Genomic DNA, 14,389 nt, shown 5'->3' on the forward strand with positions numbered 1-14,389 from the left:
GCCACCTTAATTCTATTTATACCAAAAAAAAAGGTCCTTGAAATTATTTGAAGAATTGGTCTAGGGTACCTTATTGACGTTGTTGGAAGTACGTGTAGGCTTGCATCGCCTTACGTGAGCACGCAATTATTCGTGACCTTGGCTTCAAGTCTCTATTTTTTGGGGAAGGCAATAAGAGACTAAAACCACACTATTTTAACTTAAATGTAACAAATAAATTAAAGTGAAACTAATTTTAAAGAGTCTTAAAATAATTCTACTATTAGTAAGTTATGCTCAATATGACATACTTATATCACATGACACGTTATAACTCTACCAAAAGTAAATTACATGAAAAGTAAATGGCTAAAAATTTTAAGCTAATATTTATATCCATAGTGTAAAAAACCCATGGGTAGTAATATTAGTTCATATTCATTCTATTTACTAGATTCAAATAAGAGAAAAATTTGAATCAACAACTTCACATAAGTTGATAAGTTAGATGCATATTTTCTTACACAATTAATTTTAGGCACGCATTTTTGTGTTTATGCTTTTATTGATTAAGTTGCATGTATATAGACTTTATGTCTCGTGAAAATAATGTCCATTGTTTTTGGAAGGTTATACCGATAGAATTCGAATCTAATTCATTATATTATCCTATGACAATTATCATATGAACTACGAAGACAAATAATAATATCTATTATGCAGACAACTTATAGGATAAAAATTATCCGTCTACTTATATATTCTATTTTAACATTATCTTTAATTAATATGAGATTTTGATTTTTCTAATATAAACCATCAAAATTATATTTTATTACATAAATTTAAAATGAAATTAAATTATTATTATTTTGTGGCGAAGAGCACACACATAACATATCTGACTTGTTCCACTTGTTCGCCTTCCCTCGTTGATCAGCCAAAGGAAAGCTCGATTGGCATGTTGACAAATATCCCTGGAAAAACTAGGCTTCAGCAGAAGTGATTAGGTTTGGTCATAGGCGGTTTCAAGGCCCGGCTACCCTGGGCAATTGCCCAGGCTCTGGCCCAAATTCATTTGGTAAAAAAAAAAGGTAAAAATTAAAAGAAAAATATTAAAGAAAGGGCAAGAAATTGAAAGGGCAAAACAATTGTAAGAGTTAAAAATTAAAAGGGCAAAAATATAGGTAACAGAAACAAAAGAAGTAAAGCTTCGTCACCGCAGCAACACTGTAGAAACCTTAAAGCTTCCGTCATCGACACCTACTGGTTCTTTTCCGACTACCGCCTTCCCCTTTTTTTTCGGTTAGTAATTGTTTAATTTCAACTAATTGGGTTTATTTGCACCGCCTAGTAGTAGCAGACACAGAGAAGAAGAAAAATTTGGGTTTGTCTTTGAAAGGTTAAATATTTTATGTTATATAGAAGTACTAACATTGTGAAAATGGGTCCCATATTTTTCAAGTTTATCTAAAATCTCATATGGTGAAATTATAATATTGTATCATACTGATAACTTCAATAAATTTCATTATAAAAAATATTTACTTTATAATATATTTTGTCATTTTGTGTGCTGCTAAGTGTCAGATTAAGCTACTACACAGCAAGATTCATTGGTTATAAAAGTTTTATTGATAAGTCAAACTAAAGTGTGTATCTAGTAATATTATAAGCATATAGTATTATTTATAATAGCAGTAAAAAGATCTTTTACAGTGGAATCATACCACTTGTAAATTTGTTTATTGATAGATAAATTATCTACAATAAAGGTTTCTTTTGGTTATCTAATTTTATTAGTTTCTATAATGGTGTTTAATTGAATATAATATAATGCTTGTTCCTACTCTTTATAAATCATAAGAGATTACTTTTATTTTGAAAAACTATTCTTATTTAAATTTTGATTCTTATGATTTTAATTGTTAATTGAGTATTAACTTAAGATCATTTAATTTCAGAGATGAGGAGATTTTTGGTTGATAGAGCAAGTATTGAGAATGTGAATGTTGTACAACAAGAAGCCGAATTAGAACCGCCACCTAATGTGGTTAATGAGTTTAACCCAAATGAGATTGTGCGTGATCCAGGTCATAGGAAACAAATTAATGAGTATGCTCCGGATATTCAAGATCAAGTAAGGAGGGCATATATATTGAAGGGTCCAATGCAACCACATTTGCCAAGCTTTCCTCGTACTCCATTTGGAAGTGTTTCTAGAGCATTTAGTAAATCATGGTATAAGAATTACACATGGTTAGAATACAGTGACATCAAGGATGCAGCTTATTGTTTTTATTGCTTTCTCTTTAAGCAACCCGGGAGGGCCGAACACTTTGGTTTTGAAGTCTTCACTAAAAGCGGATATAGAGATTGGAAGCATGCATCTCAAGGCTTGAAAGATCATGTTGGTAGTCATAATAGTTTGCACAACTCATGTGTCAAGCACTACGATGATTATAATAATCAAAGACAAAGTGTGACAAGTAAGTTTGCTAAAGCAACCAAGGAATCAGAAGAATTGTATAAGATTCGTTTGACTTGTTCTTTAGATTGTTCAAGATATCTCATAGCACAAGGCATGGCTTTCCGTGGCCATGATGAATCCTCTACTTCGCTAAATAAGGGCAATTTTAGAGAGATGGTAGATTGGGTAAAATCTCAGAATGAACAAGTGAGGGATGCTTTTGACCGTGGTGGAAAAAATTGCACAATGACTTGCGGTGACATTCAAAAGGAGCTTGCAACGTGTTGTGCACATGAAGTTACCAAGGTGATTATGGAAGAGCTTGGTGATAGACAATTCTCCGTGCTTATTGACGAGTCACGTGATATATCCGTCAAAGAGCAAATGGCGGTGATGTTGAGGTTAGTAGTTGTATTTTCCAATTTCCAATTTTCATTACCTATTATTCTCTATGCCGCCAAGTAAACTGGTTGAATTTGTTTTAGGTTTTTGAATGACAAAGGGAATGTTGTGGAACGATTTATTGCTCTACATCATGTCACAGATACTTCATCTAAGTCATTAAAGGATGCTCTTTATGGTATTCTTGATAAGTACACATTATCTATTTCAAGGATACGAGGGCAAGGATATGATGGAGCTTCAAATATGAGAGGTGAATTTAATGGTTTGCAAAGAAAAATTCTAGATGAAAATCCTTATGCTTTCTATGTCCATTGTTATGCTCACCGTTTGCAATTGGTTGTTGTGTCTGTTACTAGTAGTTGCTCATCTATTCATGATTTCTTTGAGTACATCACCTTGATTGTGAATACAACAAGTGCATCTTGTAAGAGGAGGGATGCTTTGACAGAGGCACAACACAAAGATATTTTAAATAAACTTGAGAGTGGTGAGATATCTAGAGGAAGGGGCTTACACCAATCATCTAGTCTCACTAGACCCGGGGATACTAGATGGGGTTCACATCATACTACATTGCTTCGTTTGGATCAAATGTGGTCCTCCGTGTTAAAGGTGCTTAGTATGGTTGATGAAGATGGACGTGGACCATCTCAAGCAGCAGGTTTGATAGAAAAAATGGAGAGCTTTAAATTTGCTTTTATTTTGAGGTTAATGTTAAAGTTGTTTGGTATCACAAACGAGCTTTCAAATATATTGCAAAGAAAAGATCTTAATATTGTGAATGCCATGGAATTAGTTGATGTTGTCAAAGCTCGGTTGGGCACAATGTGAGAGAGTGGCTGGAATAATTTTTTTGCCGATGTCCAAGGATTTTGTGTTGCTAAAAGTATTCTGGTACCAAATATGGATGACGAAATACCAGTTCGGGGTCGTTCAAGAGCAGAAGGGAGGACTATCACTAATCTTCATCATTACCGTGCAGAGATTTTTTATGTTGCTATTGATAAAATATGTGTGGAGATGGATCACCGCTTTAGTGAAGGAAGTAACATTATACTTGATTGCTTCTCATGTCTTGACCCCAAGAACTCTTTCTCCAAGTTTGATGTTGATAAGCTTGCTCGTCTTGCGGATATTTATCATGCAGACTTTTCTGATGATGACCGAGGAACAATTAGGGATCAACTTGAAACTTATGTGCTTCAAGTGAGAAGAAATGCTTCTTTTTCCACTTGTGAAGATGTTCAAAGTTTGGCTATGAAGATGGTTCAAACTGAGAAACATTTGGTATTTCCATTGGTTTATAAACTTATTGAGCTAGCTTTGATATTGTCGGTGTCGACAGCATCTGTTGAAAGAGCTTTTTCAGCAATGAAGATTATCAAGTCTAAATTGCGCAATAAGATCAACGATGTGTGGTTCAATGACTTGATGGTATGTTACACCGAGCGGGAGATATTCAAGTCACTTGATGATATTGATATTATTCGAACATTTACCGCAAAGAAGTCTCGGAAATGACACTTGCCTCATAATTTTATTTAACCCGCTATTGTAAGATTATGTTTATCTCTTTTATTTTAAACTATATTTTTGTTGACAAAATGACGAGTCTCTTTTATTTTGATTGATTACTATTTACATATTATATACAATGTGAATTTGCTATCTTTAAATTTTTGCCCAGGCTTTATAATTTTTCTGGCTCCGCCACTGGGTTTGGTTACACAAAAGTAGCTGACTTAACATTAAATGATTGCAATACCAACAACAGAGAGAGAGAGAGAAAGCTAAGGTTTTTTTTTTTTCTTTTCTTTTCTTTATCTTATAATGGTTTGGCATAGGGGAGGACTGATTCAAAATGATATTTTATTGGTTAATTTAAGCATGTAGCCATCATAAGGTGCCTAACATGGATTGCATAGACGTTTTCTCGCTCTCATAACCGCGTGAAATGTTTCCATCCAAAATTGCGCAATTTTTTTCTAAATTTACACGGCGAATCTCTGACTTGCCCTTAATATATGCATCCATAACATGCATGTGTATATATATATATCTTAATTCAGCTCATTCGAATTATGCAAAAAGTAAAAAAGAACATAAATAGTATATACGAGTCCTAGTTTCATATAATAGTTCCATATAACAAACATTATGGAAGAAGATTATCCACCCGGGTTTCGTTTCTTCCCAACAGAAGAAGAGCTTGTTGGCTTCTACCTACACAACAAGCTAGAAGGCCAAAGAAATGCCATAGCCATAGCCATAGACAGAGTTATCCCAGTTATTGACATCAATGGAGTTGAGCCTTGGAACCTTCCAAGTACTAGAAATAAAATTAACTCTTACATACATTCCCACTTCATTTTTGTTGTTGTTTAATTTTTGGTAAAATGGTTTCTTTTGTTGTTTTTTAGCACTTGCTGGGGAGCTTTGTCGTGGGGACACGGAGCAATGGTTTTTCTTTTCGCCCGGTCAAGAGAGGGAAACCAGGGGAGGCAGACCCAGCAGAACCACAGCTTGTGGGTATTGGAAGGCTACAGGTTCTCCTTGCTATGTTTACTCTTCTCACAACAAAGTCATTGGGGTGAAGAAATCCATGGTCTTCTACAAAGGAAAAGCACCTATGGGAACAAAAACCAAATGGAAGATGAATGAATACAGAGCCATCCATGTCCCTTCCCAATCCACCCCTGCCACCCTTCATGTATGTTATACCTTAGTACTTCCACAACAAACGTTGAATTTATGAAAGAAAAAAAAAAAACATAAGTTTGATTTTGTTAATAAAAAATATTTTTGTGGTGTCTATAAAAAAAACAAACTAGTATTCACTTGTCTATGATTCCGTACAATTTTCAAGTGACATGTTATTGAGTTTTATTTATTAACTCTTTCTCATATCATCAGAATCATAGACACCAAGTGATTCCAGACTAGATAATAATTTTTGTATTAATACCACTATTTTGTTACTCTTAATTGGAAATTCGTCATGTCATGCTAATTTTTAATTTCACATAACTTTTTATACGGATGATTATCATAATATTTAATTTTGTGTATAGTTGACATGTGAATTCAGCTTGTGTCGGGTATATGTCATATCGGGGAGCTTTCGAGCATTTGATCGACGACCATTAGAGAAAGAAGGAGCAGAGTCGCGGGTTCATAGAATTGAGAATAATTTTGGTGGGGCACGTGCTCACCAAACTTGCCCTCACTCTCAGATGCTAGAAGCTGGAGAATCAAGTAGCACAAAGTGGGATGTGAATAATAATAATAATAATAATGGGTTCCAACTTCAAGAACCGTTGTGGGAATTGGAATGGGAACATTTTAATTGGCTCTAACTCAAAGCCACATGCTGAGACCTTAAGAAAGACTCCTCAGGGAAATGACTCATTAAAATATGACATCAACCAAGTCTTATATATACATACATAGTCATTGATACGATATTTGTTTAGAATTGGATTAAGGAAAGTTAGCATAGAAAATCATGTCATATTAAGAAGGATTTTTGTTATTTAACCCCAATTAGTTTGCAGATAGCTTGTATGTAGACGATACTTCCATGTATTTCTTTTTCACCCACACCAACCTTGTAAATTATGTCAATTAAACTGACAATAAATTATGTCAACTCATCTGTCCATATATGTTCGGACTTTTCCTTTTAACATGTATTCACAGAATCACAGCCTATGATTTAACAACTTTATCATCAAATCAGGCCTTAAGTTAATTCGATGATGTATTTTTGCATTTGGGACGATTCTTCTCGTGAGATTCAAATTTTTTAAAATTTCTCGACAAAAACTGAATTTGAAAGTTTACTAATGGTTGTGCCCAAGCAGCTGAATTCCTAACCAGGAAATGAAAAATTACAGCGCCAAAGTTTATACTATTTTTCATCAAGATTTTTTTTTTTTTTTAAATTATACTCATCTTTCCATAACCTCTTATTATTACGGCATATTTTATTCGTAAAAATTATTATTCTATAACGCTTTCTGTACAATTTTAAAAGAGAACTCAACATATTTAATATAAAAATAAATTTACTTAAATTTTATATGATAATAAAATACTAAAATATATTATGAAGGATAGTGCTAATTTTTTAAAAGAGTAAAATTAGAAGTAGTTTATCAAAGAATTGAGGTAGATCCGTAGATATTTAATTATTTCTGAATTAAATAAAAAAAATTATGCATTCATACTTATCCTCTGAAATACTGAAAATGACACTGCCCCCAACCAGGTAGTAACACGTGCATTGGAATACTCTCACTGTTACTCTATTATTTCACTTACAACAAAATTCATCAAATTTAAAGTATGGTCACAACAAAACAAACCACCGTGGACTCACCGGTACGTGGCCCACTCATGGAATCGCGAACCACCGTATTCAATTCAAATTTTAACCTCACCAGTAAAAACCAAAATAATAGTTTTAATTATAATAATTAAGTATAATTAAATAATTTTAGGTACGAATTTCCATTGTCAAGTTCTCCATCTTTTGATTTGATAACAACAACCTCGTTGTGGTTTTCCAATGCTGCGAAGTCGAAGATCTAGCTAGAGGCAGAGAACGTTCTCCCTAATCTTCTGCCGATGGCGATCTTCTACGCTTTGGTGGCCAGAGGCACCGTCGTCCTGGCGGAGTTCAGCGCCGTCACCGGCAACACCGGCGCCGTCTCCCGCCGCATCCTCGAGAAGCTTCCGGCGGAGTCCGACTCCAGGCTCTGCTTCTCTCAGGATCGCTACATCTTCCACATACTCCGATCGGATGGCATCACCTACGTCTGTATGGCCAACGACACCTTCGGAAGTGAGTTCTTCTTCTTCTTCTTCTCCTCCTCCTTCGTAATCGTAATCTTAATTTCATATTTATACAATCCGATTTACTTTTAGTTAAGACGTAGATGCTAGTATGAACCTCTAGTGAGTGACATGCGTAGCTTGGAGGAAAATTTCTGCATGACCTCTTTTTTTCGTTTAACGAAAACATAACCGATATTGAGAACGTGTGTTCTGTAAATTCAAAAGTGAGGAGGAGAAAATTAAAAACCCTAGGGTTTGACTAGATAGAAAATAGGCAGGGCTGGCCTTGATATCTTTAATTACAGATAATTGTTGGAGTGTTTGAGTTTCATTGGTTTTTTGTACCCAAAGATTGTGAAAAAGTTAAAAATAATCAGCATTAGCAAAGCTATGACTGAAGTCTGCAAGCATGTATCTGTATCAGTTCTTCGTTGACTTGGAAATTCAACTGCTGTGCAGAGTGCTGTAATTGAGAGTTGTTTGTTTGTAGCTTCTACTGAATGTTGGGGACTGACATGCTCTTAGTATGAGTTGAGAGTTCCCCTATTGGTTAAGCTTTACTGTTATTGACATGGCAGTGAGATGACGAGTTGAGAAATATTAGTGTGTTTTGGAACCTCTTTGCATCAGGAAGCAACATTTTGTGTCATTCACATTCTATGACCATTTCCATATGTTCAACTGGTAACCAAACACATGTTAACACAGTTAATGCCTGTGAAAGATGCTTTTCCATGAAGAAATCATCAGAAGTCTATAAAGTATTAATTGCCAGTAACTATAGGAATGTGAATTTTGAAATGTGATCCAAAGCATACTACCCTTACTTTGAGTAAATTTCATGAATCATGATGCACAATGACTAAACTGCTGAGCTCTTAAATGTGTGAGATTGCATTACTTAAACTTCATAAATTAGAGGAAGTCCTCTTGATGGATAGTCATACACAGTTACACACTAATAATGAACCCAAAAAAGGCTTCCAGATTCAGCAGGAGAACAAGTGCCATCTCCCACATACAAGTCTTTTACTTCATCAAATGAGCTTTTTGAAAAAGGGCTACCCTTTGTGTTGGGTTTCACAGTTTGTCTTTTTCTCCTGCTTGAAGTTTCCTAATTTTTATGTACTAATGCCCGCCTAGATCACTATAAGAAAATTATGGTTTTAATTATTGTGTTACTTTGGTAATCCTGGTAGGGTCTGTTTTGCAAGTGTAAATAATTGGATATCATCTGCAATGCTTAATCCTATGTTTTATGACAGTTGAAACTAACCATTAGTCTTTCTGCATGGATGTCCTTCCTGTTGATGCCTAAAAGATACAGAATTAATGTTCTCTCATAGAGGAAGAGGGGAAAGGACAAGGCAAAATTAGGACCATTTTAACTACATATAACATTCTTCTATAGTGCTATATTAACTCTTAACCTAGAAAGACATTCTCGACTATTCTCTCTATCAGCTAGGTCAGAATCATCAGATTTATTCCAAGGAATCGGCCAATCTATCAGCAAATAGTAATCATATGCAGATATGCTTATAATTGATAGAAAGACATATGCTTATGATCTAATGCTTTTAAATGCATTTTTTTTAATTGGTCATAGATTATTTTTTGGAAGATAGTCACTTATTTTTCAAAAGCTCTGTCATGAAGCTGACAAAAATAAGTAATTATTCCTCCAAAATAAACTGAATCAACCACACACTTAAACCTTTTTACGCCTACAGTTGATAAATCTACACCTCCATTTCAGGATCCAAATATCTAGAAACTTCTTCCGGAGAAAATAGATTTTGCTAGTGTTTTTTCAATATTCATTACAGACATAGTTCCTATATTTAATCTTTACTGGTCCAAACTGTTGTTGATTTCTTTTTCTTGTCAAAACCATTAAATGTAAAGCCAGAGAAAATAGATTTTTCTAGTGATTCCACAATAGTCTGATTTAGAGAATTAGTATATTATCTCTCCCATCAACAATAACTAGCATTCATTAACAAAATTGTAGTCCAAGTACTACTATGTTGTTTTAATCTTCTTTTCTCTTTATCCAGGGAGAATTCCTTTCTCGTACTTGGAAGATATCCAAATGAGGTTTATGAAGAACTACAGTAGAGTTGCCAATTATGCACCAGCTTATGCAATGAATGATGAATTTTCAAGGGTTTTGCATCAGCAGATGGAATTTTTTTCTAGTAATACGAGTGCCGATACCCTCAATCGTGTGAGGGGAGAAGTTGGTGAGGCAAGTACATTTCAAAGAAAACTTTATCTCTCCCTATTTTTGTATTTCTCTTTTATCCTCTCCATTTCATTTATCTAGCCCAAACTGAGAAGTGAGATATCGAGTTTTAGAATATGATAGGTGAAGTTGTGCTCTGGTTTTTATGCAACCATATTTTTTTGTCGATAAATTTCCCTTTTTCCTAGATATGGAATGTAAGTGACATAATTTTATTTTACATGTAATCTGGTTATGTAATAAGTTAATACAACAACCAATCTGGTTATGGGACCAAAGAAAAACACAAATATGATATATATTTGTTTTTTTTCCCAGTTTATACCTTCAACAAAAATGAATTCCATTATGAGTTATAATTATATATGGGATTTATCTATATAGAAAGTTGGTAAGCTAAGCAGAGGTGGTATACCTCTTGACTTGGACTGTTCTAGTGGCTTTATAAGGTGCTTGGCTCATCCCAAGGAGTGATAGGCAAGAATGCTTTGCAAACATGTTTCTGAAGAGCATTCTATTGGATTTCGGGTTGTATAGATGCTGTAATGTTATTTACTCTATCTATTGATGTTTCACATCATGTGTCTTTGTCTATTTAAGTCCCTTCACTTAAATTCACACGATGATATTGGAACTTTCATTTCTATCATACAGATACGCACTATCATGGTGGACAATATTGAGAAAATATTGGAGAGAGGTGACCGGATTGAGCTTCTTGTTGATAAAACAGCAACAATGCAAGACAGTGCATTTCACTTTAGGAAACAGTCAAAGCGCCTTCGAAGAGCTCTTTGGATGAAAAATTTTAAACTCCTGTGAGTAAAATTTCGTTCATATGCTTAATATAAAGAAAATACATTTTAGACCTGGGATATACCAAACAGTGTTTGGATTTAAAGGTCATAGGACTGAGATGTTTGCCCTTTTCTTCTATCCTTGCCTTGACTCTATGTCTTTTGGTCTTTGACAGGGCCTTATTGACATGCTTGATTGTTGTTGTTCTTTATTTAATAATCGCTGCTTGTTGTGGAGGCATCTCTCTACCGTCCTGCAGATCCTAATTGTCACTCTTGCCAGTTTATTTGTTTTCTGAGCTCTGCAACTATCAAGATCGTACGATAAGCATTGGACGACACTTAAGTATTCCAGATTCAAATTTATGAGCTGAGTGGATAAATTTGATAAAGGATTCAGAAACTGTTACATGTATTTGCTTGTTTATGTCGTTTTTGGTTCTGTATTATAGAAGTTCGCGCTGCAGTCTGATAAGATACTATTCTATGATTATGGGCCATCCTTCTGTAAATGTGGATTTTTATTTTTCATAATCAAAGTTAAAATTGTTTTTTAAGCATTAGAGATGAGAATATTATTCCCCTGTACGTTTTGTTGTGGTCTTGTGGACGGTTCTACATTACAATGCCGATTTAATATGATAAGTTGATAATACATTGCCTAGGAGATATATATTAATTGGCTTATTGGTGACTAATGATGATGGAAGAAACTAAAGATACTAGAAAGTACTTTCTCTCTCGTAAAATGACTGATGTTTAAAAATTTTCACACAGATTAAGATTAAGAAAACAATTGTTTCAAAATAATTAATATTTATTAGGGAATAATTTTATTAAAATATTTTTATTTTTTTATTAATTTTAATAAATGTATTATTAAGTATTTGAAGATAATACTATTTATTATACGACAAAATTAGAACAGATTTTAATATTTTATTGAAAATTGAGAATATCAAGTCAAATTGATTTTTTTTAAAACATTAAAATTGTAATCATTTTTAGACGAAGATGTAATAAATCAATATAGTTAAAAGAAGCTTCAAGTTTTAAAATTGGCCACAAACAGTATGGCCAGATTATCAAGAGAATATCCGTTAAATCCGGTATGTACAATGTGCTAAATTTTGACTAGCCTCTGGACAGGAAGGAACTGCAGCAACAGAGATGTGATTGATGGTGTGGCAAATTGAGTTAAATTTTTACAAAGGCTAAGCTGTGGCAAATCGAGCATCAGGTGTTCGTGTCTTTAATTCTGGGCGATGATTGGGATTTGGGATGAGTTGAAAGGATGTGTAATTTTTTGTGCCAATGGGTTTGTCAGTACTTTATAAGTACTATAAGCCAAGAAACCATGACCGTGAGAAGTTGTTCATGGTACGTTGCCTCACCCTTTTGATTTGGACAAGACAGTTTTCATGGATTGGAGGCACTCCCATCTGGGAATTAAGCCTTCCTTGCCTAGTTGGTAATTCCAAGTTTCTTACTTCTCATTCAATTCCAACCTAATATTTCTGAAAGAAATTTTGTTAGCCGTTGATATTTATCTTTTGCATGGAGTTAAATAGAAAGAAGGATGACTTCAAAGAAGTTTGCTTAGTTACGCATTTCACTCTTTGGACATGCCACGAATCTTTCCAGGTTTGATTTTGTCAATATGTACCGTAACATTAGCTAGAATGATGAACAATCTTGCTTTGGAATCTGTTGGATGATGGCTAGATGGAAGGTTGTGAAAATACATCTATGACTGCAAAAAAAATTTAACAGCTGAAATTGCATGATTAGTGGGAATACTATAATTTGTCAACAGTAATGGTTTTAGAAATTATTTCAGTTGAATGTGAAATACTATCTCTTTGTTTTAACAAAAAAAATTAATTTAATTAATGATATTAAATTGATCAATTATTTATATTATTATCATTTCAAAATTATTTTTATCTCTTTATTTATTTAATTATTTTTTATTGATATTTGGAGAAAATAATTAAATAAGAAAAAAACTAGAAATTAAAAAATAATATTATAAAGAAAAATAAATAAATTTCTAAAAAAGAGATGAAAGAAATAACACCAATTCTAGTACAAATAATATAGCCTGATTCTATCTGTTGCCACTCGGGCTATAGATGTATGTTTTACATTATGACTCAGTTTTCTCTTTTTAGTTGCGACAGGAATTATTTAGTGTAAACATGGTCATGGGTACCGCTGTACCGGTGGTGGAGCACAATATGGGCACCCCCTACACCTTAAAAAAACACTTGTTCCACACTTACGTACTCAGCTACATCAGAAATCTTAATTACTGCACTATTTGTCTATATCTCTTGTATCTATGCATCCATATATATACATTTTGTTTAATCTTTAAAATAGTATTCTACGACAATTTTGGAACAACAGAAAGCCACAAACCGAAGAAGAGGCATATCACAAATATAAAATATCAAGCATGTCATGTGGTGCAAGTGTCAATCAAACACCAGTTCTGCAGATGCAATGACAATACAATATGAACAATTATTATTTCCATATATTAGAGAATGGCCTCATGGGGTTGCCTGGAGACAATCAAGACATTGTATAGAATAACAGAACAATTCCGAGGGTGGTTTGTGTGCGTAAGCTGCAGAAATTCAATAGTTAATTTGAGCGAATCCTACATATTATGCAAGACCTTTTTAGTTGATGGGGTCTATAAATGAGAGGCTTTAACAATAGCAATGCAAAAGAATTGATTGGTATCCGCAAGAAGAGTGCTAGCAACATATTCTTTAATTAGAACACCCTCCTTCTCGGCCGCAAACTAGAAGGGGGTGGTAACTCAGTATAGACATGCAGAAGGTGAAGATAGGTTTCATAGGTGGGTGGTGAAAATGTCGAGGATATTAATGCTATGGTGGTAGCGTATGAGCTGGTCAGGTTGGTAAAAGACAAGGTAGTGTCGGAGGGGCCTTATGCAGTGGCGGATTCTGGTGAGTGACTGGCGGAGCTGGTGCTGGTGGGTCCTTCGAAGCTCCACGAACTGGTGGTGAAGTTGAAGAACATGCTCCTGCTGGTTGTTGTGGTTGGGAGTTCGAGGAGGACGAGGACGGTGACTCAGCGTGGTAGGGAGGAGCCTGTGGCGGGTAATATAATCTTGGAGCTGATCAATGTGGCGAAAGAGCCGGTCCACCTGGTGGCGGCTTTGGGGATGTGGGTGGTATCGACGGAGGTGGGTCAGCCAGGTTGACTGACGAAGATGGCGGAGCACCACCGTGATGCGGTGGAGCGGATAAAACGGTGGGCACCCCGACGCCATGACATTGGTGGACATGCTAGTGCTACATATAAATGAGAAGCCGGAGATGATGGGTACTCAAATTCAGCATTTAGCTAGTAGTATAAATGCAACCAAAGTAGGAAAAATATCAAGACCAATTAGTCTTTGATTCGAATAAAATTAGGTTTGAATAATTTAACTAATAATTCATTCTAAATTTTATGAGATTAATTATTAATAAATATTTTTCATCAATAACCTAAAAAAGTAGAAAGAATAGAGTTTGCAATATATGAGAGAGGTGTGATGCCAGCCAGCTTAAGTTGCGGCAAGGTGGGTGGAATTGATATCTCTACTTTGGTGGCGGATTCATGTATTGG

General features: G+C 34.6%; 2 protein-coding genes and 1 pseudogene across 2 annotated transcripts; all 3 read left to right on the plus strand.

Annotated features, from left to right (window-relative positions):
* The first annotated feature begins 1,938 nt into the window (after positions 1-1,938).
* On the plus strand, positions 1,939-4,375 carry LOC114379662 (annotated as a pseudogene).
* Positions 4,376-4,916: 541 nt separating this feature from the next.
* LOC114379177 (NAC domain-containing protein 90-like) lies at positions 4,917-6,576 on the plus strand. The gene is made up of 3 exons (XM_028337778.1): positions 4,917-5,180; positions 5,275-5,564; positions 5,926-6,576. The coding sequence occupies exons 1-3, from the start codon at positions 5,012-5,014 to the stop codon at positions 6,208-6,210; spliced, it is 744 nt and encodes a 247-aa protein (XP_028193579.1). The 5' UTR covers positions 4,917-5,011; the 3' UTR covers positions 6,211-6,576.
* A 775-nt stretch (positions 6,577-7,351) lies between these two features.
* LOC114380378 (vesicle-associated membrane protein 714-like) lies at positions 7,352-11,303 on the plus strand. The gene is made up of 4 exons (XM_028339397.1): positions 7,352-7,700; positions 9,754-9,944; positions 10,596-10,759; positions 10,915-11,303. Exons 1-4 carry the CDS (start codon positions 7,484-7,486, stop codon positions 11,003-11,005), a joined length of 663 nt encoding a protein of 220 aa, XP_028195198.1. The 5' UTR covers positions 7,352-7,483; the 3' UTR covers positions 11,006-11,303.
* Positions 11,304-14,389: the final 3,086 nt, after the last annotated feature.

Source organism: Glycine soja, chromosome 12 (genome assembly GCF_004193775.1).
Source record: "Glycine soja cultivar W05 chromosome 12, ASM419377v2, whole genome shotgun sequence".
Lineage (NCBI taxonomy): Eukaryota > Viridiplantae > Streptophyta > Magnoliopsida > Fabales > Fabaceae > Glycine > Glycine soja.

Excerpts from the sequence above, each read along its gene's own strand:
- LOC114379177 (XM_028337778.1), top strand. The coding sequence starts at position 5,012 with ATGGAAGAAGATTATCCACCCGGGTTTCGTTTCTTCCCAACAGAAGAA. Across the intron at positions 5,181-5,274 it reads TGAGCCTTGGAACCTTCCAA|CACTTGCTGGGGAGCTTTGT; the intron begins GTACTAGAAATA and ends GTTGTTTTTTAG. Across the intron at positions 5,565-5,925 it reads CCACCCCTGCCACCCTTCAT|TTGACATGTGAATTCAGCTT; the intron begins GTATGTTATACC and ends TTTTGTGTATAG.
- LOC114380378 (XM_028339397.1), top strand. The coding sequence starts at position 7,484 with ATGGCGATCTTCTACGCTTTGGTGGCCAGAGGCACCGTCGTCCTGGCG. Across the intron at positions 9,945-10,595 it reads TGAGGGGAGAAGTTGGTGAG|ATACGCACTATCATGGTGGA; the intron begins GCAAGTACATTT and ends TCTATCATACAG. Across the intron at positions 10,760-10,914 it reads ATGAAAAATTTTAAACTCCT|GGCCTTATTGACATGCTTGA; the intron begins GTGAGTAAAATT and ends GGTCTTTGACAG.